The following is a 26767-nucleotide window of genomic DNA, read 5'->3' on the forward strand; positions in this document are numbered from 1 at the left end:
GCTGAGGGAGCCTAGTGTGCTGCCATCTATGGGGTAGCACAGAGTTGGACACGACTGAAGTGACTTAGCAGACTTAGCAGCAAGATCAGTGAAAGGAAGAACAAAAATATCTCTTAAACCGTGGTTTCCCCAAAAAAGTTCATATTTATTTACCTAGAAGTCCATCTTTGTGTCTATTACACAAAGATCTACATTTTTTGAAATACTTATTGGATAGGTTTTTTGTTTAACAAATATTTTACAGCAGCTTTTACATCCTTATTCCTCAAGCTGTAGATTATAGGATTTAGCATGGGAGTCACTACACCGTAAAACAGAGAAATGAGCTTGTCAGAAGCTTGCAACTTGTTTTCTCCAAGCAGTTCTTGAGACTTGGGTTTGGCATACATAAAGAAGATGGTACCATAAAATATGATCACCACAGTCAGATGTGCTGAGCAGGTAGAAAAGGCCTTATGTCTCCCTGTAGCTGAGTTCATTCTCAAGATGGTATAGAGGATGAACATGTAGGAGAAAAAAATGACCAGCAGTGGAAGAACTAGAAATGCCATATTTGATACCATCATGGTGACAATATTGAGAGATATATCAGTACAAGCTAGCTTGAGAACAGCTAATATTTCACATGTGAAATGATTGATTACATTATTCTCACAGAAAGGCAATCGCATGGCAAGAGATGTTTGCACAGTTGAGTTGATTCCGCCAGAGAGCCATGACATGGAAGCCATCAGGACACACACCACCCTGCTCATGATGACAGGGTATCTCAGAGGGTTACAGATGGCCACATAGCGGTCAAAAGCCATCATGCCAAGGAGCAAACACTCTGTTGACCCCATTGCAAATCCTAAGAACATTTGCACTGCACATCCAGAGAAGGAAATGTTCCTTTTCTTTGAGATTAAGCTCACCAAAGTTGAAGGAACAGAGGAGGATGTATAGCAGATATCCAGAAAAGAGAGGTTTCCCAGGAAGAAGTACATGGGGGAGTGAAGTTGGGAATCAAAAATGCTTGCTGTGATCAGAACACCATTGCCAATCAGAATGACTAGGTACATACTTAGAATTACAACAAAGTAAACAATCTCAATCTTTGGGTATTCAGAAAGACCCAGAAGAATAAATCCTAGCACAAATGTCTGGTTAATTTTTTCCATGTCCTCTGCTTTCAGGATGTCAAAGGAAGATCTCATATAAGATATATTCACTGCCAGGAAACAAGTGTTACATGTTACACATTACCTGAACAACTAATTTTTAAAGAATGTATTATAAGGAGTGTTTGCTTGAAGCCCTGACATCCAGTTATCTTCAACAATGTGTATCAACAAAATACAATAAAACTGGAAATGATTAAAGTATCTATGCCATTGCCACTATGTGAAGATCTACCTACGATCAAAGAAACATATAGAAGTAACTTTTCCAGTTGAGGACATGTTCCTGGGTTGAGGTTTCTAAAACTCCTGACTAATTAGTAATTATAAGCCTGACTTCATCTGTCCTAGAAAGTAAAGAGTGGAAATGGCAAAAAAGCACTCAATAGGACTGGAAATTTTAAATTGCAATTCACAATGGTCAAAATTCACAGAGACTCTGATTTTGGGGGGGCATACATCTTTCTATGCCTGACACTGCATAGTATATATTAGTCACCTTAATTGTTTTATAGATAATTAGTAATAATAAATTGAATAGCATAAACTGAAATTTAACATCTGTTTAAACACAGATATCTCTTAATATAGGGGGTGGGGGGAGGGGGGGTGGGAAAAAAATAAAATAAAATAAATAAACACAGATATCTATTGATATATTCTAGCTCCTCTTAGTTTCTTGTATGACTGTTCCTATGACAAGACCACTGCATAGACCAGCTCCACGCGAATGTTACAGACAACCTTTGGAGAACATTACATAGTCTCTTCACTTATTTTTACTCTGTGGTTTCAGGGTGTATCTTCATAATTTACTCACTTAAGTCAACCTAAGAAAACAGCAAAAAGATTTAAATATTTTTTATAAATAGGTTTACATGGGTATATGTACTATTTTATGTTTAACATAATCATTGTTTATACTATCCCCATTTTTCAAATATTAAAAAGTGGAATTTTTCCAAGGTTGACCACATAGTAAATAGTAAAGTGGAGCTCAAAGCTCAGATCGAGTGTAGTTCACAGCACCACTACTTTTAGTATACACATGGGTCATCACACGGTAGGGTTTTATGAGACTTTTAGCAGAAGCATAATAAAAGGCATTAAGACATTTAGATTAATGTGTTTGTCACACTACTGACTGGATGTGAAAACTGATCTTTCCATAACCACCACCATGTTTGACACTGGGCAGAATCGCCAGCTTAGTCCTTACGTGGCGACAGATGCAAGGATTTCAGCGTGGCCGCTATTGCCCACTCTGTCACAGTTTGCCATGTGAGAGGAGCTGGGGAAATCACTATATAGCAGATCTTATCAGAAATCCAATTCAATAGAGGGAGGCACACTAAGGAACAATTTAATTAAGAATACACAACAGAAATATCACAACTTTGAAGAGAAAGACAATAAGGGAATATAAAAATCTCAATTTTGGAGATGAAAACTTTAGCCCAAATGACATTGTGAAGCTTAAGGAAAGAATTTTCCTTAAGGAAGAGAAAGACGAGGAAAAAACCTTCATTTCATTTATGCAACAATTTCTTAGTTCAGGATCTTGTGTGTCATATTTTAAGCTTAAAATTAATTCACTTGGCTAATGTCACATGACTAAAATCAGGAACAAGCAATATTCATAGTTCATTATCTTTACATTACAATTTTGCCTAACTGGTAGCATTAAAATTTGTATAAAATCGTGTGTCAACAGCAGGCTATTGTTAGTGAGAACCTTAGAATAGTCAAGGTCACAAAATCAAATTGACCTTCATTCATTAGTGCCAAGAACAAGGAGGCAAAGGTCCAACACTTATCCTATACTACTTCACATGACAAGTCAAAATTCTCCCCAATGAGGCTCAAAAATTGGTGAGAGGATGCACTGGATAAGGGACATGAGCACCCTGATCAGACCAATCACTAATAGAAATGACAGCAAGATTTACCAGGATACATGAAGATGTTTTAACCAGGCTTTTTGAATCCAGGACTGCAGCGACTGTTGTCTTCCTCTTCCAGACAACTGCGATGACAATGCATCTGAGGCTATCTAAACTGCTTTTTCCAGTCAATTGTTGCAAACCTTTCCATCCTAGGCAGAAATCTCTCACTAAGTCAAATACACCTTGAACTAGGCTTGTTTTGCTACCTTTGGTTTACTTCTGCTCCCAACACTTTAAACTGTTTATGTTGTTATATTGTGAGATAACAAGAGACATGGGGGAAGGAGCTTATTTATCTTGTTCATCCTTCTACACCTAAGTCTAAGACAGTGGCGGCACATAATAGATGGGTTCTGACTGAATTGGTAAAGGCTTATTTTCTAGACTCAAGCAATTTTCCCGTGCAGTATTTGTGAATTAATGATCAGGAAAACTTTAACATGTCACATTTGTTCATCAACATCAGGTTTTAGCTTTTTAAACTATTTTTCAGTCAATACTAACAAACAGCCATCTTATATAAACTATTACCATTTACCCATTGTAAGTACAGAGGATCATTTAATATTTAAAAAAACACATATGACATGGGTTTTTACAGTGGAAAAGCATCTCAGATTAGAATCAAAGTCTTTGGTTTGAGGTTCTCTGACTCTAATTAATAGCTGTCTTCTCATTTGTAAAATGATAAAAATATTTGCCTTACTTTCCTTAGAGGAATGTTTTTAGGAAATAATGTGATAGCATATGGAAATTAAGGATTAACAGAGTATACAAATAATAATGAAATAGTGATAGTCATAATGATTCAAAGCTGTATTTTAGTGATAAACTGATACCTGTGTTTCATCAGGCTATTCACATTGCAAATTACTACTAAATGATAGCTTAAACTAGAGACTGAAAAGATACAGTGCCATGACAATCAAGATTTACCATTATTATTGATAAATTATTTCTACCTCCTAAAAGAACTTGCTACTTTTCTTGTCAGTACTTACTGTCAGCATTCTGAATTAAGATCAGGTTCAACAAACAATGCTTGATTCCTCAGATGTGGAAGAATAAATATTTGTTATGCAACAGTTGTAATTGTTCCCCTGTTCCCAAAGCAATTTAAAGTTGGAATGAGAGATCAGTGGAATGGGAAACTATTGGTGCATTAGGGACATTGTCCCACAGACACAATTAAGAGTGGTGTTGGGAACAAACTGTGTCTGAACTAAAACTCCAAACTGAAATGACATTCTCCTACCCATGTAACATTTGAAAACAGGAGCAAATGTTCATCAAAGTAATTTCATGAAATAGGAGAGCTTTTTAGTTCAAATTATTACCAAAATAATGTTAATTCAAAGTAAGAATTTATTAATTCAAATGAAAATTATCAAAATGAAATGCTTGAATTAAAAGTAATCAATTCAATTGATCAATTCAATTCATTGTGAATTCAATGACAAATTTAATGTTTTTGCTTTTTTATATTCATTGTTTTAGATAGGTCAATTTTGTGCAGGATGGCATCACAATTTTGGTAATGAAAAAAGATACTGAAAAGCAATAAAATAAATTCCCAGCACAAAAGGAAATCCATATGCTTAAGGTCACAAAAGTAAAGAAGAAAAAGAGTAGGAGGAAGAGGAAAAGCAGGAGAGAGAGGAGGAGGAGGGGAAGAAGTACAGAATGGACAGTTAAAGGTATGAATTCAGGTAGATAAACAATTTATTACTGAATTAAATGTTTTAGGAAAGTTTATTAAATTATACTGTAGATAATACCAACCTTTGGCAAAGTTACTCTTCAGAAATAAAGAAGACATAACGACTTTCCCACACAAACAAAGCTGAAGGAATTTAGCACCATGACTCACTTTACCAGAAATGCTAAAAGGAGTTCTTCAAGAGGAAATGACAGAACACTAATTAGGAAGCATCACTATGAACAAAACTAGTGGAGGTGATGGAATTTCAGCTGAGCTATTTAAAATCCTTAAAGATGATGCTGTGAAAGTGTTGCACTCACATGCTGGAAAATTTGGAAAACTCAGCACTGGCCACAGGACTGGAAAAGGTCAGTTTTCATTCCAAGCCCAAAGAAAGGTCAAAGAATGTTCAAACTACCACACAATTGCACTCATCTCACAAGCCAGGAAAGTAACGCTCAAAATTCTCCAAGCAAGGCTTCAACAGTATGTGAACCGAGAACTTCCAGATGTTCAAGTTGGATTTAGAAAAGGCAGAGGAACCAGAGATCAAATTGCAAACATCCATTGGATCACTGAAAAAGTAAGAGAATTACAGAAAAATCATATACTTCTGCTTCACTGACTATGCATAAAGTCTTTGACTATATGGATCACAACAAGCTGGAAAATTCCTCAAGAGATGGGAATACCAGACCACCTGACCTGCCTCCTGAGTTACTGAATGCAGGTCAAGAAGCAACAGTTAGAACCGGACATGGAACAACAGATTGATTTCAAATTGGGAAAGGAATACATCAAGGCTGTATATCGTCACCCTGATTATTTAACTTATATGCAGAGTACATTATGAGAAATGCTGGATTGGATGAAGCACAAGCTGGAATCAAGACTGCCGGGAGAAATATCAATAAGCTCAGATATTCAGATGACACCACACTTATGTCAAAAAGTGAAGAACTAAAGAGCCTCTTGATGAAAGTGAAAGAGGATAGTGAAAAAGTTAGCTTAAAACTCAACATCCAAAAAACTAAAATCATGGCATCTGGTCCCATCATTTCTGGGCAAACAGATGGGGAAACAATGGAAATAGTGAGAGACTTTATTTCCTTGAACTCCAAAATCACTAAAGATGGTGATTGAATCCATGAAATTAAAAGACACTTGCTCCTTGGAAGGAAAGCTATGACAAACCTAGACAGCATATTAAAAAGCAGAGACATTACTTTGCCAACAAAGGTCCATATAATCTAAGCTATGGTATTTCCAGTAATCATGTATGGATGTGAGAGTTGGACCATAAAGAAAACTGAGTGCTAAAGAATTGATGCTTTTGAACTATGGTTCAGGAATCCCTTGGACAGCAAGGAGACCCAACCAGTCCATTCTAAGGAAAATCAGTCCTGAATATTCATGGAATGACTGAGGCTGAAGCTGAAGCTCCAATACTTTGGCGAACTTAGGCAAAGAACCAACTCGTTGGAAAATACCCCGATGCTAGAAAAGACTGAAGGCAGGAGGAGAGGGACAACAGAGGACGAGATGGTTGGATGGCATCACTGACTTGATGGACATGAGTTTGAGGAAGATCCCAGAGTTGGTGATGGACAGGGAAGCATGGTGTGCTGCAGTCCATGGGGCTGCAGAATCGGACATGACTGAGCAACTCAACTGAACTGACCTGAATTAGTAACATGAAAACATGTAAAAATATTCAGCACATTGATACAGTCAGTTTAATAAAATTCTAATTCCATAATAGTATGTTATATTAGCCATTTAAATATAGTATAAAGGCTAAAGGAAAGGGGCATTAAAAATTACTGTTTTAAATATAGACTACAAAAATAGTCAAAATGTCCTGTTAAAAACATAAAATGGAGGATTTAAAGGGCAGAGTTTTTGTCTGAAACTGAAGTTAAGCTTCTATCAGCATAAAATAGACTATTGTATGTTTTATGTAAGCTATATGGTAACTATAAATTTAAACAATCATAAATTCACAAAAGATAAAGAGAAGAGAATCAGCATATTCAGGGAAAATCAGCATCCATAAAAGTAGGCAGCAAGAGGGAAAAAGGAACAATGGAAATATGTAAAAGCCATAATGTAATTAATAAGATGGTATTAGTAAGTCACTACATATAAAAAATTATTCTAAATGTAAATGGATTGAAATCTTCAATCAAAAGATCCAAGTGGTTAGATGAATTTAGGAAAGAAAAAAGGACCCTCGAGCCTCTGCCTCCATCCCAGCCCTCTAGGTCATCACCAAGCACTGAGCAGAGTATCCTATGCTATATAGCTTTTTCCTTTTAGCTACCTTTTTTGATCATGGTAGTGTACATATCAATGCTACTCTCTCAATTCTTCCCGCATTCTCCTTCCTCCACTATGTACACAAGTCCATTCTCTACATCTACAACTCTATTTCTGCCCTGCAAATAGGTTCATTAGTAACATTTTTCTAGATTCTATATATATGTATTAATATATGATATATTTTTTCTCTTTTTGGCTTATTTCACTATGTATAACAGGATCTAGGGTCATCCACCTCATTTCAGCTCAAGAGGAAGTTGTTATATGCATACTTAGAGCTGATTCATGTTGTATAACAGAAATCAATACAATATTGTAAAGCAATTATCCTCAAATTAAAAATAAAAACAAACAAAAAAAAAGACCCAACAATATTTTGCCTAAAACTTCAGTTTTAAAGACACACATGAACTGAAAGTGAGGGGATGGCAAAATATATTCCATGCAAATACAGTGCAAAAGACAATGAGTGTATATATACTGAGATCAGACAAAATAGACTTTAAGACAAATTTTCATGGAAGACAAAGAAGTTCATTATATAATGATAAAAGAGTGGATTCATCAAGGAAACATAACAATTATATAAGCACTGTACAAAAAAAGCACCTAAATACTGACTGATATGAAGGTAGAAATAGTAACACAAAAATAGTAGGGGGGATTCAATACCCCACTTTCAGCAATGGATAGATCATACAGGCAGAAAATTAACATGGAAATGGAATTAAGTCATACTTTCAGCTAAATGGACCTAAAAGACATATACAGAACAGTCTATCCAAGAGCAGCAGAATATCTATTCCTCTCAAGTACACATGGAACATTCTCCAGGATAGATCACAAAAATGTCTATCATAGGCTACAAAACAAGCTTTGGCATATGTAAGAGGACTGAAGTCATATCAAGTATCTTTTTTTCATACCAATGGTATGAAATTAGAAGTCAACCAAAGGAAAGCTGAATAACTTACAAATATGTGAAAACAAAACAACACACCTATGAGTAACCAAAGTGTAAAAGAAAAAAATCCAAAGGGAAGTCAAAAAATATGTTGACATAAATGAAAATGGAAAAACACACTAAAACACATAAAGTACTGCATAAGCAGTTCAGAAAGAGAAGTTTATAATGATACATACATATATAAAGGGAAAAGAAAGATCTCAAATAACCTAACTTTAACTTCAAGGAACTAGAAAGAGAAGAAAAATCAAGTCCAAAGTTAGTAATAAGGAGGAAATACATAGCTCAGAGTATAAATAAATGAAATTAGACCAGAAAAAACAAGATGAAAGATTGATATACATAAAAGGTGGCTTTTTAAAATAGATGAAATTGATAAACAAAGCCTTCAACTAGGCTAAGAAAAAGAGAGAGAAGACTCAAATACATAAAATCAGAAATAAAAGATGACACATTACAAATGGTAGTAAGGAAATTCATAGGATCATAAGAGACTACTATGAACAATTATATGCCAATAAATTAGATAACCTGAAAGAAATTGATAAATTCCTAGAAACAAGCAATTTACCCAGAATGAATCATGTAGGTACAGAAAATCTGATGAGACTAATAATTATAAATCCCCCAACAATAAAAGACTCAGGACCAGATGCTTCACTAGTAAATTTCACCAAACATTTAAAGAATTAATATCAATCCTTCTCAAATTCATCCAAAAAAAAAAAAAGAAGAAGAAAGGGGAAGAAGAACTCCCAAACTTATTTTCAAAGGTCAACATTACCCTCACACCAAAGTCAGATAAGGGCACTACAAGAAAAAACAAAAAACTATAGACCAATATCCCTGAAGAATATAGATGCAGAAATTCTCAGCCAAATATTAGCAAACTGAATTTAAAACCATATTACAAGAATCATACACCATGAAGAGTGAGATTTACTACTGGAATGCAAAGATGGCTCAATGTACACAAATCAATATATGCAATATCTCACAATAATAGAATAAAAGATTAAAATCACATGATAATCTTAATAGAAGGAAAAAAGAGAATTTGACAAAATTACAATATTCTCTCATGACAAAAAAAATCAATAAGTTGGGTACATAAGGAACACATCTCAACTTAATAAAGGCCATATATAACAGAATCAAAGCTGATATTATATTTCATGGTTAAACATGGAAAGCTTCTCATCAAGAAACAGAAATAAGTCAGTGGTACTCCCCTTTCATGGATTACAGCCTTGTTGCGGCATGGAGGCTTGTGTAACTCAATGAAGCTATGACTCATGCCATGCAAGGTCACCCAAGACAGATGGGTCATAATGAAGAGTTCTGACAAAACATAGTCCACTGGAAGAAGAAATGGAAAAGCACTCTAGTAGTCTTATTGGGAGAACCTCATAAACATGAAAAGGCAAAAAGATATGACATCAGATGATTAGCACCCCAAGTTGGAAGGTGTCAGATAGGCTACTGGGGAAGACTGGAGAGCAATTACTAATAGCTACAGAAAGAATGAAGTGGTTAAGTCAAAGCAGAAAAAATGCTCAGTTGTGGATGTGTCTAGTAAAGTCAAATGTTGTAAAGAAATCAAGACAAATTTGATGCAGTCAAGTAGGAGATGGCAAGAGTGAACATCAACATCTTAGGCATCAGTGACTATAATGGATGAGAACAGGCAAATTTAATTCAGATGACCATTGTATCTGCTACTGTGGGCAAGAATCCCTTAGAAGAAATGGAGTAGCCCTCATAGTCAACAAAAGAGTCTGAAATGTAGTACTTGGGAACAATCTCAAAAATGACAGAATGACCTCAGATCATTTCCAAGGCAAACCATTCAACATCACAGTAATCGAAGTCTATGCCCCAATTACTGATGCCAACGAAGCTAAAGTTGACTGGTTCTATGAAAACCTATAAGACCTTCTAGAACTAACACCAAAAAAAGATGTCCTTTTTATCATGGAGGATTGGAATGCAAAAGCAGGAAGTCAAGAGATGCCAGGAATAAAAGGCAAGTTTGGCCTTGGAGTACAAAATTAAGCAGGGCAAAGGCTAACAAGAGTTTTGTCAAGAAAATAAGCTGGTCATAGCAAACATCCTTTTCCAACAATACAAAAGATGACTCTACACATGGACATCACCAGGTGGTCAATATCAAAAACAGATTGATGATGATCTTTGCAACCAAAGAGAAGTTCTGGAGAAGTTCTGTCAAGTCAGCAAAAACAAGATCTGGAGCTGACTGTATCTCAGATCATGAGCTCCTTATGGCAAATTCAAGTTTAAATTGAAGAAAGTAGGGAAAACCACTAGGGCATTCAGGTATGATCTATATCAAATTCATTATAGTTATACAGTGAAGGTGATAAATAGATTTAAGAGATTAGATCTGGTAGACAGAGTAACTGAAGAACTATGGACAATAGTTCATAGCTTGTAAAGGGGGCAGTAACCAAAATCATCCCAAAGTGGGGGGAAAAACGCAAGAAGGCAAAATAGTTGTTGTCTGAGGAGGCTTTACAAATAGCAGACAAAAGAAGAGAAGCAAAAGGCCAGGGAGAAAGGGAAAGATGAACCCAGCTGATGCAAAGTTCCAGAGAAGAACAAGGAAAGATAAGAAGGCTGTTTTAAATGATCAGTGCAAAGAAATAGAGGAAACAACAGAATGGGTAAGAATAGAGACCTCTTCAAAAGAATCAGACATGGCAAAGGAACATTTCATGCAAGGATAGGCATGATAAAGGACAGAAACATTAAGGACCTGACAGAAGCAGAAGTTAAAAAGAGGTAGCAGGAATACACAGAAGAATGACACAAAGAGTTCTTAATGACTCGGATAACCATGACTCTGTGGTTACTCACCTAGAGCTGGACATCATGGAGTATAAAGTCAAGTGGGCCTTAGGAAGCATTATGATGAACAATGTAAGTGGAGGTGATGGAATTCCAGTTGAGTTCTTTAAAATCCTAAAAGATGATGCTGTTAAAGTGCTACACTCAATATGTCACCAAATTTGGAAATCTCAGCAGTAGCCACAGGACTAGAAAAGGTCAGTTTTCATTCCAATCCCAAAGAAGGGAAATACCAAGTAATGTTCAAACTATAGTACAATTGTACTCATTTCACAAGCTAGCAAGTTTATGCTCAAAATTCTTCATTTTAGGCTTCATCAACATGTGAACCAAGAACTTGCAGATATACAAGCTGGGTTTCAAAGAAGCAGCAGAACCAGAGATCGTATTGCCAACTTTTTTTTTTTTTTTTGCATTATGGAGAAAGGAAAGGAGTTCCAGAAAAGCATCTACTTCTGCTTCACTGACTATGATGAAGCCTTTGACTGTGTGGATTACAACAAACTGTGGAAAATTCTTAAAAAGATGGGAATTCCAGACCACCTTACCTGTATGCAGGTCAAATAGCAACAGTTAGAACTATACATGGAACAACTGAATGGTTCAAAATTGGGAAAGGAGTACAAGAAGACTGCATACTGTCACCCTGCTTATTTAACTTATATGCAGGGTACATTGTGCGAAATTCCATGTTGGATGAATCACAAGCAGGACTCAAGATTGTTGGGAGAAATAACAATAAATCTCAGATACGCAGAAGATAACACTCTAATGGAAGAAAGTGAAGAGGAACTAAAGAGCCTCTTGATGAAGGTGAAGGAGGAGAATGAAAAGGCTGGCTTAAAACTCAACATTCAAAAAGCTAAGATCTTGGCATCTGGTCCCATCAGTTCATAGAAAATAGAAGGGGGGAAAGTGGAAACAGTGACAGGTTTTATATTTGTGGGCTCCTAAATCAGTTCAGAAAATGACTGTAGTCACGAAAATAAAAGACACTTGCTCCTTGGAAATGAAAAACCTGGATAGCATATTAAAATGCAGAGATATGTGCTCGCTTTGGCAGTACATATACTAAAATGCAGAGATATCACTTTGACAACAAAGGTCCATATGGTCAGCTATGGTTTTTCCAGTAGTCATGTACAGATATGAGAGTCGGACCATAAATAAGACTGAGCAAAGAATCAATAATTTTGAATTGTGGTTCTGGGGAAGACTCTTGAGAGTCCCTTGATCTGCAAGGAGATCAAATCAGTCAATCCTAGAGGAAATCAGCCCTGAATATTCATCAGAAGGACTGATGCTGAAACTGAATCTCCAATACTTTGCCCACCTGATTTGAAGGGCCAACTCACTGGAAAGGTCCCTATGCTGGGAAAGACTGAAGGCAAAGGAGAAGGTGGCAGCAGTGCATCAAATGGTTAGATAGCATTACCAACTCAACAGACGTGAATTTGAGCAACTCTGGGAGATAGTGGAGGGCACAGAAGTATGGGGTGCTTTTGTCCATGATGCCACAAACAGTCCAACATGACTTAGCAGCTGAACAGCAACAAAAAGAGATTTCGTTTTCTTCCCACCATCCCTAATTATATTGTGTGGCATACAGCTAAGCCATTACTATAGATATGTTGAAAATCAATGAACAAACATTTGGATAGCACATTTAGCTTGCAAATTGTTTTCATTGTATCACATCTCTTGATTCACTCATGGAATCTAAGAAGAAGCTACTGGTAACAGATGAGTAAACCTAGATTCTGAAAAGTAGTGCAGCCCTTTCCTTCACAGCAAGTGAAAGATTTAGAATTTGGAATTTGGTATCCTAAGAATGTGATTTATGGTCGAATATTCTTTTAATTACAACTAATAATTATGATCATTGAAAAAGTGAGAGAGTTCCAGAAAAACATCTACTTCTGCTTTATTGACTATGCCAAAGCCTTTGACTGTGTGGATCACAATAAACTGGAAAATTCTTCAAGAGATTGGAATACGAGACCACCTGACCTGCCTCCTGAGAAATCTGTATGCAGGTCATGAAGCAACAGTTAGAACTGGACATGGAATAACAGACTGGTTCCAAATCGGGAAAGGAGTACATCAAGGCTGTATATTGTCACCCTGCTTATTTAACTTATATGCAGGGTACATCATGAGAAATGCTGGGCTAGATGAATCACAAGTTGGAATCAAGAATGCTGGGAGAAATATCAATAACCTCAGATATGCAGATGACACCACCCTTATGGTAGAATGTAAAGGAGAACTAAAGAGCCTCTTGATGAAAGTTAAAGAGGAAAGTGAAAAAGCTGGCTTAAAACTTGTCATTCAGAAAACTATGATCATGGCATCTGATCCCATCACTTCATGGCAAATAGATGGGGAAACAACAGAAACAGTGAGAGACTTCATATTTTTGGACTCCAAAATTACTGTAGATGGTGACTGTAGCCATGAAATTTAAACTTGCCATGAAATATTTAAACAGCCATGAAACTTGCTCCTTGGAAGAAAAATTATGACCAGTGTAGACAGCATATTAAAAAGCAGAGACATTACTTTGCCAACAAAGGTCTATCTAGTCAAAGCCATGGTTTTTCCAGTAGTCATGTATGGATGTGAGATTTGGACTATAAAGAAAGCTGAGTGCTAAAGAATTGATGCTTTTGAACTGTGGTGTTGGAGAAGTGTCAGTAACCTCAGATACACAGATGTTGGAGGAGACTTGATAGGCCCTTGGACAGCAAGGAGATCAAACCAGTCAATCCTAAAGGAAATCAGTCCTGAATATTCATTGGAAAGACTGATGATAAAGCTGAAACTCCAATACTTTGGCCACCTGATGCAAAGAACTGACTCATTGGAAAAGACCCTGATGCTAGGAAAGACTGAAGGTAGGAGAAGGGGACAACAGAGAATGAGATGGTTGGATGGTATCATCTACTCATGGGCATGAGTCTGAGCCAGCTCCGAGAGTTGGTGATGGACAGGGAAGCCTTGTGTGCTGCAGTCCATGGGGTAGCAAATAATCAGACACAACTGAGCGGCTGAACTGACTGACTGACTGGAACATGCAGAACAAAGTTACATATAGTTCCACAACATATTACAATTATTTTTTAAGTAGATAAATTAAGATTGTTAATTGGAGTTTTAGTAACAAACTCTCAAAAATTAATAGAATGAACAGGCATAAAAGTAGAAGGATAGTGCTCTGAAAAGCACTATGAACCAACTCAACATAAATAAGATTGACACAATTTTCCCACAATAGTAGTGTACAAATTCTATTCAGATTTCCATAGACTATAAACCAGGAGACACTGGAACTTATCAGGGACATAAAACAAGATGCAAAAGTGTCATGGTCTAAAGGTATTGAAATCATACAAAGTCTGTTCTCTTATCACTGTGGAATTAATTTTAGAAATCCATATCAAAAGATATTTGAAAATAACCCACATATTTTCGAGTGCAATGTGACATTTACCAAGAGAGACCTTTGACTTAGCTATTGAAAGCCTCAATAAAGTTAAAAGACTCAAAGAAAACAAAGGTAATTGCAGAGAATGAAGGATTTAAATGAGAAATTAATATCAAATATACTTTTAAAACCCCATATTTGGAAATTAAATGTTCACTTTTAAATGATGGATATATCTAAGAAGCCATAACAAGGAAAATTAGAAAATATTTGTAGCAATAAAAATGAAAAGAGAATTTATCAGATTTTGTTGTATGCCGTTGAAGCTGTTCAAGGTAACTAAGTACAATGTAGAATCTTGAGTAAAGTAAGAAAACAAATAATGGACACTAGCTCAAAATTTTGTGAAATTTGAACAAAATCTTTAGTTAATAATACTTTATCACATGTTAATTTCCTGGTATTATTTTTTACAACATAGTATTTCTTTATATTCTCAGAATTGGATTAGAAGTTTCAAGCCTCATTCATTTTTTACAAAATCACCAAAAGTTTTCTAGACTTTCATCAGTAATACCAGATGCAAGAATAAATGGAACTATGTCAAAGTTTTTGAGTGAATATAAATTAGAAATCTAGCATTCTATTCATACTTAGTCAAACAAGTGGGACCAAACTGGCATGAATTTTTTAGCTAAGCAAAAATTCAAAAGTTTTCTAATGTATATGTATATATTATACATACTACTTTTATATATATGTATATAAAACCTTTTCTACTACATTTGATAAAGGCTTGAGAAATAACTCTAATTTTCTTGGAGATCTCTAGTCTTTCCCATTCTATTGTTTTCCTCTATTTCTTTCCACTGATCACTGAGGAAGGCTTTTTATCTCTCCTTGCTATTCTTTGGAACTCTGCATTCAAATGGGTATATCTTTCCTTTTCTCCTTTGCCTTTCACCTCTCTTCTTTTCACAGCTATTTGTAAGGCCTCCTCAGACATCCATTTTGCTTTTTTGCATTTCTTTTTCTTGTGGATGGTCTTGATCCCTGTCTCCTGTACAATGTCACGAACCTTCGTCCATAGTTCATCAGGCACTCTGTCTATCAGATCTAGTCCCTTAATTCTATTTCTCACTTACACTGTATAATCATAAGGGATTTGATTTAGGTCACACCTGGATGGTCTATTGGCTTTCTCCACTTTCTTCAATTTAAGTCTAAATTTTTTTGCCACCTGATGTGAAGAGCTGACTCATTTGAAAAGACCCTGATGCTGGGAAAGATTGAGGGCAGGAGGAGAAGGGGACGACAGAGGATGAGATGGTTGGATGGCATCACCGACACAATGGACATGGGTTTAGGTGGACTCTGGGAGTTGGTGATGGACAGGGAGGCCTGGCGTGCTGCAGTTCATGGGGTCACAAAGAGTTGGACACGACTGAGCGACTGAACTGAATTGAGAAAGAACAACAAAAAGAGACGGAGAAATTGGAAAACATAAACTTAATGAAATAGGAGCACTGAATATGAAATAGAAAAGTGAAACTATATAAAAGTTAAAGATCACCATATAATTCAGTTTTTTAAAACAGAGCTGCTTATTAGAATCACATCTGGAGTTCTGGAGAAAAAACCAATACCAGGGCATTAGTATTTTTTAAACAAATTCCAAGAAAATTCTAAAGTGCATTTGGATTTTAAAAAGTGATTACATGATTTTCTATTAAATGGTAGTTGTAGTGATAAAGAATTCTATTATTTTCTGTTGATCAATCATGATACACTGGTATTAAAACAAATAATAGTTACATTGTGAAAGTTGCTCAGTTGTGTCTGACTCTTTGCAACCCCATGGGCTATACCGTCTATGGAATTCTCCAGGCCAGAACTGGAGTGGGTTACCTTTCCCTTCTCCAGGGGATCTTTCCAACCCAGGGATTGAACCCAGGTCTTCCACACTGCAGGCAGATTCTTTACCAGCTGAGCCACAAGGGAAGCCCAAGAGTACTGGAGTGGGTAGCCTATCCCTTCTCCAGGGGATCTTCCCAACCTAGGAATCAAACCAGGGTCTCCTGCATTGCAGGTGGATTCTTTACCAATTGAGCTACCAGGGAAGCAGAACAAACCAAGGTAGGTTCTTGACCTTGTCTCCATCGGACTGTGGAAAAGCTGAGGCTAGAGTTGAAGGCAGCTTGAGCTGAAGCTCTGGCTAATGTTCCCGGCCCCACAATGTCCACCTTCTCGTGCCTCATGCCTCCAGGTGCAAAGCCTGACCCGTGTGGAGCCCAGGATCTGAGAGGAGGTCAAGAGTCCCCTCCTGTGCTAGGTGAGCCAGGCTGCCCTGTGTGCAAACAAACGGACATGTTCACATGTAGGTTCTGGAGGCCACAAGCCCTTATTACTCACCAAGTTGTACATCCTCTTAGAAAATGAAACTCTCAGTCACCCTCAGACAGCACCAGCAAGTGGAACAGTTATATAATCACAATAGTAAAAGATGTTTATAAGTTTCCATAATCAATAACCAGGCAAAAAATAAAAGATAATTAAACTGCAAGCCATAATGGAAACATGATTAACCTAACAATACAAAATAATTACATACAATTTGGGGGTTAAGTAGAGTGATGTGTTAAGTGAAAGGCATACATGCACATGTTTTAATCTGCCTAGCCAGTCTATGTCTTTTGGTTGGTACACTTAATCCATTTACATTTAGGGTAATTATTGACCTGTATGATCGGTCCTATTACCATTTTCCTAATTGTTTTGGGTTTATTTCTTGTAGGTCTTTTCCTTTTCTTGTGTTTCCTGCTTAGAGAAGTTCCTTTAGCATTTGTTGTAAAGTTTGGTGGTGCTGAATTCCCTTAATTTTCGCTTGTCTGTGAAACTTTTGATTCCTCTGTCAAATCTGAATGACAGTCTTGCCGGGTATTCTTGGCAAGTGTAGTCTTGGCTGTGGATTCCTTCCCTTTCATCACTTTAAATAGGTCTTTCCATTCCCTTTCAGCTTGCAGAGTTTCTCTTGAGAAATCTGTTGATAACTTTATGGCAGTTCCCTTGTGTGTTATTTGTCTTTGTTCCCTTGTTACTTTTAATATTTTATCTTCATCTTTAATTATTATTAGTTTGATTACTATATGTCATGGTTCGTTCCTCCTTGGGTTTATTCTGCCCAGATTCTGCACTTCCTGGACCTGGTTATTTCCTCTCCCATGTTAGGGAAGTTTTCAGCTACTATCTCTTCAAACATTTTCTCAGGTCCTTTCTCTTTCTCTTCTCCTTCTGAGACCAGTACAGTGTGAATGTTCGGGTGTTTAATGTTGTCCCAGAGGTATCTTAGACTGTCTTCATTTTCTTCATTCTTTTTTCTAAAATCTGTTTTGCAGCAGTAAATTCTATCATTCTGTTTTCCAGGTTACTTATCCATTCTTCTGCCCCAGTTCTTCTGCTATTGATTCTCTCTAGTGTACGGTAAAGTCTTTCTTTCTCAGAGAGAACCTCACAATCCTAAAATACTTCCACAATCCTAAAAACCTCACAATTCTAATTAATAAAAAAATTTCAAAGCATGATATATGTTCACTATTTGAAAATAGATTAAATAAATCTTGAAGCATGTATATAACAGAGTAATATATAGGCATTATGAATTATTTCCTGAGTAGATATCTGATAATATGCGAAAATGCTTATGATTTACTATTAAGCATAGCAGGATATAAATTACAGATAAACATAGAAATTTCATGACCTACAATATAATGCTTCCCATTTTTGTGGTTCAGTCACTAAGTTATGTCCAACTCTTTGCAACCCCACAGACTGCAGCATGACAGCCTTCCTTGTCTTTCACTATCCCCCAGAGTCTGTCAAACTCATGTTCATTGAGTTGGTGAGGCCATCTAACCATCTTAATCTCTGCTATCCCCTTCTCCTCCTGCCCTCAATCTTTTCCAGCATCAGGGTCTTTTCTAATGCTTCCCATATTTATCTTTAGAATTTGGGGGCTTTCTTTTTCTATTAATTATGTCCCATTCCAGCCCAACATTGACCCTACAGCCTGATCCATAACAAGTGTTCAAAAAATACTTGATAAATGAATAATGGGAAAAGAGCATGATATGTTTTAATAAAGCATTTTGGAAAAAATAGTTAATGTTTTTAAAATATCAGTCTATTCCATGCATTAGTCATAAAACAACATAATTATCATATGGATTAAGCGAAACCAAATAAAATCATAGAAGAAAATTTCACTTGTATTTTTCAGGAATAATATGAAAATCTCAATGAAAATTTAAATACCAAGTCAAAAATAAGAAGGGAAAACACAAACTGGAAAAGTATTTGTAGAAATTTTAAGAGAAAAGTGGTAATTTAAGTGTTCATACAGATTAAGAGGAAAACTATCAAAATACTAAGAGATAGTTAAGCAAAGAGTATTGATACATAATAAAAGAGTAAATATAAGTAATAAATATAGGGGAAATGGTAAATCTAACTAGCAATCATAAGAATAAAAATAAAAAGTAATATTTTATACAAATAGAAAAAAATAAATACATTCTCTGGTTCTGGAAAATATATACAAATGGTTTCTGTAAATATAGCTGTAGCAGGGTAATAAAAAGTTAAGTTTTAGAAAAATAATTTTGCATATTTACTAAGGATTCTCTAAATTCATATCTCTCCATTCTATAATCCCATATTCAGAGTTGAACCTTAAATTATTCCCAGTGCAAGGAAAAGCAGATTAGACTGCCCTGATATATAGATATCAATGGTCATTATTTCAAAATCTCAAAATATTAAAAACAAATTAAAAAAACAAATTAGAATATTCAACTATATTAAAAGTAAAGCCTAGATTATTCTTCAAATATTAAAAAGGAAAGTTATAAGACTGAAAAGTCATAGAAAATTATTGACTTAAAATGGAAAATGCTAATTAAAATTTATCCATACTGATATAAAGAAAAATTATTTCTATGTGGTTGAGAATTAATAAAAATATGGATGATAAAAATAGTTTAGAGAGGTAGAATGAGACTTATTTAGGATTTTATCAACATTGACCTAGGATTACTTGTGGAATATAAAGATAAACTCTTAGGTGAAAATTTAAGATTTCTGAGAACTTTTGGACATATTCTGATTTAAGTCCCAGTATGTGCTGAGGCCATTAAATAGATATATTCATGGAATATTCCAAGAAATGTATGGCTGGGAAAGATTTTTGTTAGGTCAGATTAATTGGAGTTTCATATGGAGCAGAAGTGGGGAACTTTTTCTCTAGAGAATCCTAAGTTTCTGACTCACAACCTTAGGGACTTAAGAAGTTTGTAAAAATAAGTGCTAAATTATCTTCCAAAAAAGTCTGAGTCTCTTGAGTAAGTGTCAACTTTAAGGCAAATCATAGGAAACTAGAGTTGCATCACTGATCTTTTTTTATACATTTTATTTCCCTCGTGCCTCTTAAGAATATTCATGTACAGACTAACTGATTGTGGCTGTTCTTTCTCATGTTTCTTTTTGAAAAGAAATAAATTGTCTTTCAAATTTAGACTCTTCTGGCCGTATTTTAATTATGCACAAAAAATTCAAATTCTTGAGAATTTTTCTATTACTTAATAGAATGGAATGGTGTGAATGATTTTAAAACTCAGCCACAAGGTAAGAAAAATTGAGAAGTTCTTATTTAAATTATTTCAAAAGAAAAAGTTTATCAATAAATATAAAAACTTTTGAGTGAGGGGACCATTGCACCTGGGATTTTAAAAATATGTATATATGTTTATACATGTGTAAAGTAAAAAACATTAAAAAAAATAGGCACCATCTCCAAGAACAGGATACCACTTAATTTTCATTTAAATCCCAAAATATTCCAAGGAAAAGTGAGGAAAAGAAAGTTGCCTGCAATGCAAAAGACCTTTGCAAATAATAGGTTAACAAATACTTTGAGTACTGACAAGTATGGAATTCACTAAAATCTTAAGAAAAAAGTTTCTAGAGAAAGACCCCCTGGTGATTTATACATTATTCATACATAAACTATGTTCAATAAGAATTTGAGGATACATTAAAGATGTTTATGATAAAAATAGGACTAGAAACCAAAAAATGCAATAGAATTCAGAAGTAAATATGAGGGTTAGTGTGAGTCAGGAAGGCCAAAGCAAATGAAAATACTAAACTTTTTTGAGTTCTCATTAATATAATTAATCAATTTCACTACCTAGAGTTTAATTCTCTATACTAAACCAGAAAAAAAAAATTGGGGGCATGTTTTTTATTTGAATTCATTATTGTGATAATGTCTTCATAAGTGGAAGATAATGAATGTCTTCAATGTTTTTAAAAGAAGCAAATATATATTTTATGTATATATTTACTATATGGATCCTTATGATAGTTAAGTGCATCATATTAAATAGTGAATTTATATAATAATTAATAAATATGCAAACACTGTTACACAGTGGTAAAAAAGGGGAGCTTGGGATAATAAATTTAAGGGTTTAAATCAGTTCTGGTATGTACCAACTATAAGATACTGAAAATTGTATTTGACTTTTGAAATCTCAAAATAATTTCTTCATTGTTAAAAAATTCATAATAATATGGGGACTATTCTGAAAGTTAAATGATAAAAATTATATGAAGTGCCTAAGAGACTAGGACTTCACATTTCAACTAATAACCTCTTGGTGAGCTAAAATAATACTCTTTTCCTTGTATATTAATTGATTAGAGTTCATAAAACCATAAGGTGAGAGTTGGGAAATCTATTTATCTTTGCAAAATATCAATGTTTTACCTGATCTTTTTATAGGAACTGGAGAGGATAACAGACTTATTTAGTCTAGTGAAAATTTAGATTATAGATGGTATCTGTTTTTCACTGAAATCTTATCACTTTAACTGTTAGATCTTTAAATTCCATAGAACAGATGGGGAAAAAATCTACAAAGTTAGAGGTCTTTAAAGAAAATTAGAGAGCTTGAGTTACGTCTTGGGTAGAAAAGTCATAGATTTGTTACAACACTAAAATGGTGCCTGGATGAAGCCCCACAGCACTGGGCCACAGAGTGGTTTCTTCTAAAAGATCAGGAGTTGGGTGAAAGGGATTGGAGGACAGCTAGGATCCAGGCCACTTTAGGACCTTAACAGATAAGAATTTCATCTTCTAGTGACAGTTCTGTTCTAGGCCCCAGTGATCTGTAATTTCTTCTGAGAATATACAACTAAGTCAAGAACTCAAGTTCTTTATCTTGGTTTACTTCCTGAAGACAATAAACACTATTAACCTGGAAGACTGGAAGAGCAGGGATAATAAATGCTTTAGGTCTACCAGAAATAGGGGGTTCCCATGGATAACTGGTCAAGGCACAGTGTACAACTCAGCTTTAACATGTAGTCTCTAGACACCTAAAGCATTCACTGTACTATTACACTGTTTTAACATTTTTTGCTCTGAGTTATTCTTCCTAACATAATTGGACACCTGCTTAAGTGTTTTTCTCTTTTTATTATGTTTTTCATTTATGCATATTTACTTTAAAAGCTTAGATAATTCATAAAAATAGAAAAATGTCTCTTAAGACAACCATGAATATTTTGGATATTTATTTCCAGTCTTTCTTTCTATTCTGTCTAGGTGATTTAGGTTTTACAAACAATATTTTTAACTGTTTTGTTTCTGTTTTTACTTAATCATTTTTAAATAATTGAAATACCATTTTTTATTAGTATAAATTTCTCACAAATATTATATTAACAGGTGCATAGCAGCCCAGGGAATGACTATAGTATAATTATGTAACAATTATCCCAGAATTAGATAAGAATGAAAAACTTTTAAAAGATAATTTTCAATAATGCCAAAGATCTAGTAATAGTGGAATTAGCCAATATACAGACACCAAGAAAATCAATTTTATTAAAAACTACCAAAAATCTTAAAAAAAAAAAAACAAAAAAACTTCATTCCCTTATTCCCAGATTCTGGGATTCCATTTTAGGGATGTAAAGTTAAATGGGGAAAACATTTAAGGCACAATGAAATTTAACAGAGTATTTTTGTTGATTGCTTCTTAAAAGGTATACTAAAAAAGAAAAAAGAAAAAAGGTATACTAGCATTGCAATAGTAATGAAAATTATTTCCTCTGTACCATTTTTTACTCTTCTCCTCCCCAACTCCATGTGAAAGCCTTAAAACAGATCAGTGGTATCTCTTTAAAAAGTTTGCAAGTGAAATATTTTGCATCAGTTATCTAAGAGTTGTTGGGATACCAAATGCATACCACGTTTATTTTCTATAAGTAATTTCCAAATAGAAATCACCTTTTAGAAGATGTTCCATAGAAAAGAATAGAGAGAGCATTTAACTTGATTCACATCTCCCTTCTGAAACTGCAGTACATTCAGACCCCAGACGACTAAAGTTCCTTCAAGGCCTATATCATATATTTATTCCCCAAGAAGGAGTAAGTTGATAACGTGTGCCTACTGCAAATCAAACTCCAGTCTTAGCACCAAGTAAAAGTATATCCTGCCATACCCAACACTTGCTATCCTCTTTGAAATGTATACATACAAAGTGGGTTGTAACTTCAATACGTTGACACTCCTACTTTCCATAGCCAACAGATATGTAAAAATTCTATTATACTGATTGAATTGTCTCAACATCTTAAACTGGACTTTTCATAGAAAGCAGCATATTGTTGTTCAGTTGCTAAGTTGTCTCCAACTCTGCGATCCTGTACCAGCACTATCTCCTGAAGTGTGCTCAAGTTCATGTCCACTGAGTTGATGATGCTATCTAACAATCTCATCCTCTGCATTTGATCATTTTTTTCCTCTAGTGATATTTTTTAAGCTAGGTATATTGTCTTGAGGTTGGAGATGTGTTTTGAAAATAATAGTCTTTCACTTATTTATTTTAAAGAAGGTCATCTACTAATAATATCTACTAGTTAAATTTTTTCAAATTAAAGTTATTATATCCATACTCTATGGTGCACAACTCAGATCTTGGGCCAATCTCAAATTCCTGTTCTGGAAAATATTGAGCCTAACTGATAATTAAACAAATAGAAGAGGAATAACTTTCATATGGACAGAAATAAAAGGCAAACTCCCCTGAGTGTAATTTTGTTGTTTGTATCTCTCTAAAATCTAAAGAACCCAAATCTAATTGCAATATATTTACACAGAAGTCTCACCTCAAAGTCCCACAAAAATGTTTAGCTTTGCATTGTCTGCTATTCAATTACAATCCTACATAGGATTGAAACACCAGTGGCATATTCCAATGATATCAGGGAGAGATGGTCTAAAAGGCCTTGCTATTCATGTGCTTCTAAACAACCAGCATTAACAGCACCTGGAAACATGTTAATAAGTTCAGATCTTAGATCTCACTTCAGATCCACTGATGGAGAATTTTTTACAAAGATTTCCCATGTGACTTATCCATACATTAAATCTGTAAATATTCCACTAGATGGTTGGTTTTACATTCCACTAGATGGCTGATTTTCTTCCTCAGTTGCACAATAGAATCATCTGGAGAGCTCTATTTCAAAAGATACCTTATTCTCACTCCTTAGTCAACTTTCATAATTTTGAGAGGGCAATAACCATGCAGTTAAAAAAGGGGGGGATGTAAAGTCAGAAAGTGAAGATTTGAATAATAGTTTGCTCACTTACTCTGTTTCAGAATACTTTTAAAACATAGATACTCTATGAACTTTATTTCCCTCAGAGAATTTCAGTGATGATAAAATAAGTAATATGTGTGAACATATTAATAAACTGTAAAATACTAAACTAAGTTACTCTTAATGACTGACAGGTATAAGATCAAATAAATCAGTATTTTTAAGAGATTAAACATGCTATCTCCAAAATAACAATATTCAGAGTATGTATGTGAGTCAACTGAGTTTGAAATAACAAATGTTTATTAAGATGCAAATAGTTCTTCCCTGACTCAGAACTTGTACATCATAATCTCAGGAAATAGGATTTAGGAATTTGTATTTTTAATAAATCACCAATGTAATTACTGTGTCTCTTTTATCCCCTGACTTATGAGCTAGAAGAGGAATTTGAAAAGCTAAACTCACAACTATAAACACACTACAGCTAGTACTGACATGCTTATTGGCCTTCCTGCAATGATCTCTTACTTCAGATGATAATACTGTATAGATTCCTTAAGCCCACATCTCTTCTGAACTACTCCAGGCAGAAAATAAAATGGAAAGAACCAACTGGACAGACATTGAGTTCACTTTACAGGGACTTTCTGGGTATCCAAGGACTGAAAAACTCCTATTTATGATGTTCTTGGTGATGTACATGGTGATCCTCCTGGGGAACAGCACTTTGATCATCCTCACTTTCCTGGATTCCCGCCTTCACACCCCTATGTACTTCTTCCTCAGTAACCTTTCCTTTCTTGACATTTTGTACACATCCTCATTTATCCCCTCAACAATGATACATTTTCTATCAGAGAAAAAAAACATCTCCTTCACTAGATGTGTTGTTCAAATGTCTGTCTCCTTCACCATGGCATCCACAGAATGTGTACTTCTAGCAGTGATGGCATATGACCGCTACGTAGCCATCTGCATCCCTTTGAGATACCCTATCATCATGAACAAGGCACTTTGTATTCAGATGGCAGCTCTCTCATGGGGATTGGGCTTTCTCAACTCATTGACACAAACAATTCTTGCAGTACGATTGCCCTTCTGTGGGAAAAATGTCATCAATCATTTTGTTTGTGAAATATTGGCCTTTCTCAAGCTAGCTTGCACAGATATTTCCTTGAATGAGATTACTCTAATGTTAGGCAATGTAATATTTTTGTTTGTTCCATTACTGTTGATTTCCATCTCCTACATTTTCATCCTTTCTACTGTACTAAGAATCAATTCAGCTGGAGGAAGAAAAAAGGCTTTTTCCACCTGCTCAGCCCACATTACAGTGGTGACTATGTTTTATGGGTCAATCCTCTTTATGTATATAAAGCCAAAGTCCAAAGATACTGCTTCTGACAAACTGATTGCTCTGTGCTATGGAGTAGTCACACCGATGCTCAATCCTATCATCTATAGCCTGCGAAATACAGAGGTGCATGACGCTATGAAAAAATTGACAGCTAGGCAGTTCTGGAAGAAAGGATGAGGAAATCACACCTTTGAGCTTTTGCATAAAATAAGCTCATATAGTGGACATAAGTTTTTCAATATAAATAGAAGAATGGAAATAAATGATATATGTGAAATCACAGAATTTAAGTGTTAAAAAGAAATTTCACAGTAATAATATAACTTTATAACTTATGAAAATAACATAAAAATGTAGAGAAAACTAGTGTTAGAAGTGGGAGTAAATTTTTGAAACAAAAGTTGAAATACAGCTTTTCAAAAAAAATCCAGAGCACATGTCTACTTAACACATAAAACGTATATTTTTCACTCCCCTTTTTGAGAGTACTATTTGAGTTTATGTTTTTCGTTTATTTTTGGTTTCTGTTTTACCCAGAGTCTTTTTCTGGTCCCAACCAAGTTTTTCTGGTACATATTTTCCTTTTTCTTTCCCTCGCTGTTTTTTTCCCATCTGCTCTGTATGCGTTATGCTGCATTCACTATGTAGCTAACCAAATAGATCATGTTCTTTCATCCCTAAGGACAACATTGTATGTTACTTTACCCCCATTATGATAGATCTCCTAAGATGACATCATAGTCACCTAATTAAAGACACTTTAATTGTTATATCTTCTGAAAATCCTTCCAAAATTTACCTAAAGTAAAACACTATTTACAATAGCCAAGATATGAAGGCAACTTATGTGTCCATCAACAGATGAAGGGATAAAGAAGATGTGGTACACACACACACACACACACACACACACACACACACACACACACACACACAAACACACACACACATTTGGGGCTTCCCTGGTGACTCAGTTGGTTAAGAATCTGCCTGCAATGCAGAAGGCCTAGGTTTGATCCCTGGGTTGGGAAGATTCCCTGGAGAATGGAATGGCTACCTACTCCAGTATTCTGGCCTGGAAAATTCCAGACAGGAGCCTGGTGGGCTACAGTCCATGGGTATGCAGAGTGGGACAAGACTGAGTGACTTACAGTTTCATATATATTTACAAACACACACACACACACACACATATGTATATATATAAAATACTATTTAGCCACAAAAAGATGAAATTCTGCCATTTGAAGCAACATGGATGGACCTAGAGTTTATTAGGCTTAGTGAAATAAGTCAGAAAAAGAAAAATACTGTTATCAATTTCATGTGGAATCTAA

The 26767-nt window shown here is 35.1% G+C and overlaps 2 protein-coding genes across 2 annotated transcripts; one reads left to right on the forward strand and one right to left on the reverse strand.

Annotated features, from left to right (window-relative positions):
• Positions 1–206: 206 nt before the first annotated feature.
• OR13C3 (olfactory receptor family 13 subfamily C member 3) lies at positions 207–1160 on the reverse strand. The gene has a single exon (XM_065947101.1). It carries the CDS (start codon positions 1158–1160, stop codon positions 207–209), a length of 954 nt encoding a protein of 317 aa, XP_065803173.1.
• A 23511-nt stretch (positions 1161–24671) lies between these two features.
• Positions 24672–25607, forward strand: LOC136176328 (olfactory receptor 13D1-like). The gene has a single exon (XM_065946505.1). The coding sequence runs from the start codon at positions 24672–24674 to the stop codon at positions 25605–25607; it is 936 nt and encodes a 311-aa protein (XP_065802577.1).
• The last annotated feature ends 1160 nt before the right edge of the window (positions 25608–26767 follow it).

The sequence above is a fragment of the Muntiacus reevesi genome, chromosome 10 (genome assembly GCF_963930625.1).
Source record: "Muntiacus reevesi chromosome 10, mMunRee1.1, whole genome shotgun sequence".
NCBI lineage: Eukaryota > Metazoa > Chordata > Mammalia > Artiodactyla > Cervidae > Muntiacus > Muntiacus reevesi.

Excerpts from the sequence above, each read along its gene's own strand:
- LOC136176328 (XM_065946505.1), top strand. The coding sequence starts at position 24,672 with ATGGAAAGAACCAACTGGACAGACATTGAGTTCACTTTACAGGGACTT.
- OR13C3 (XM_065947101.1), bottom strand. The coding sequence starts at position 1,160 with ATGGAAAAAATTAACCAGACATTTGTGCTAGGATTTATTCTTCTGGGT.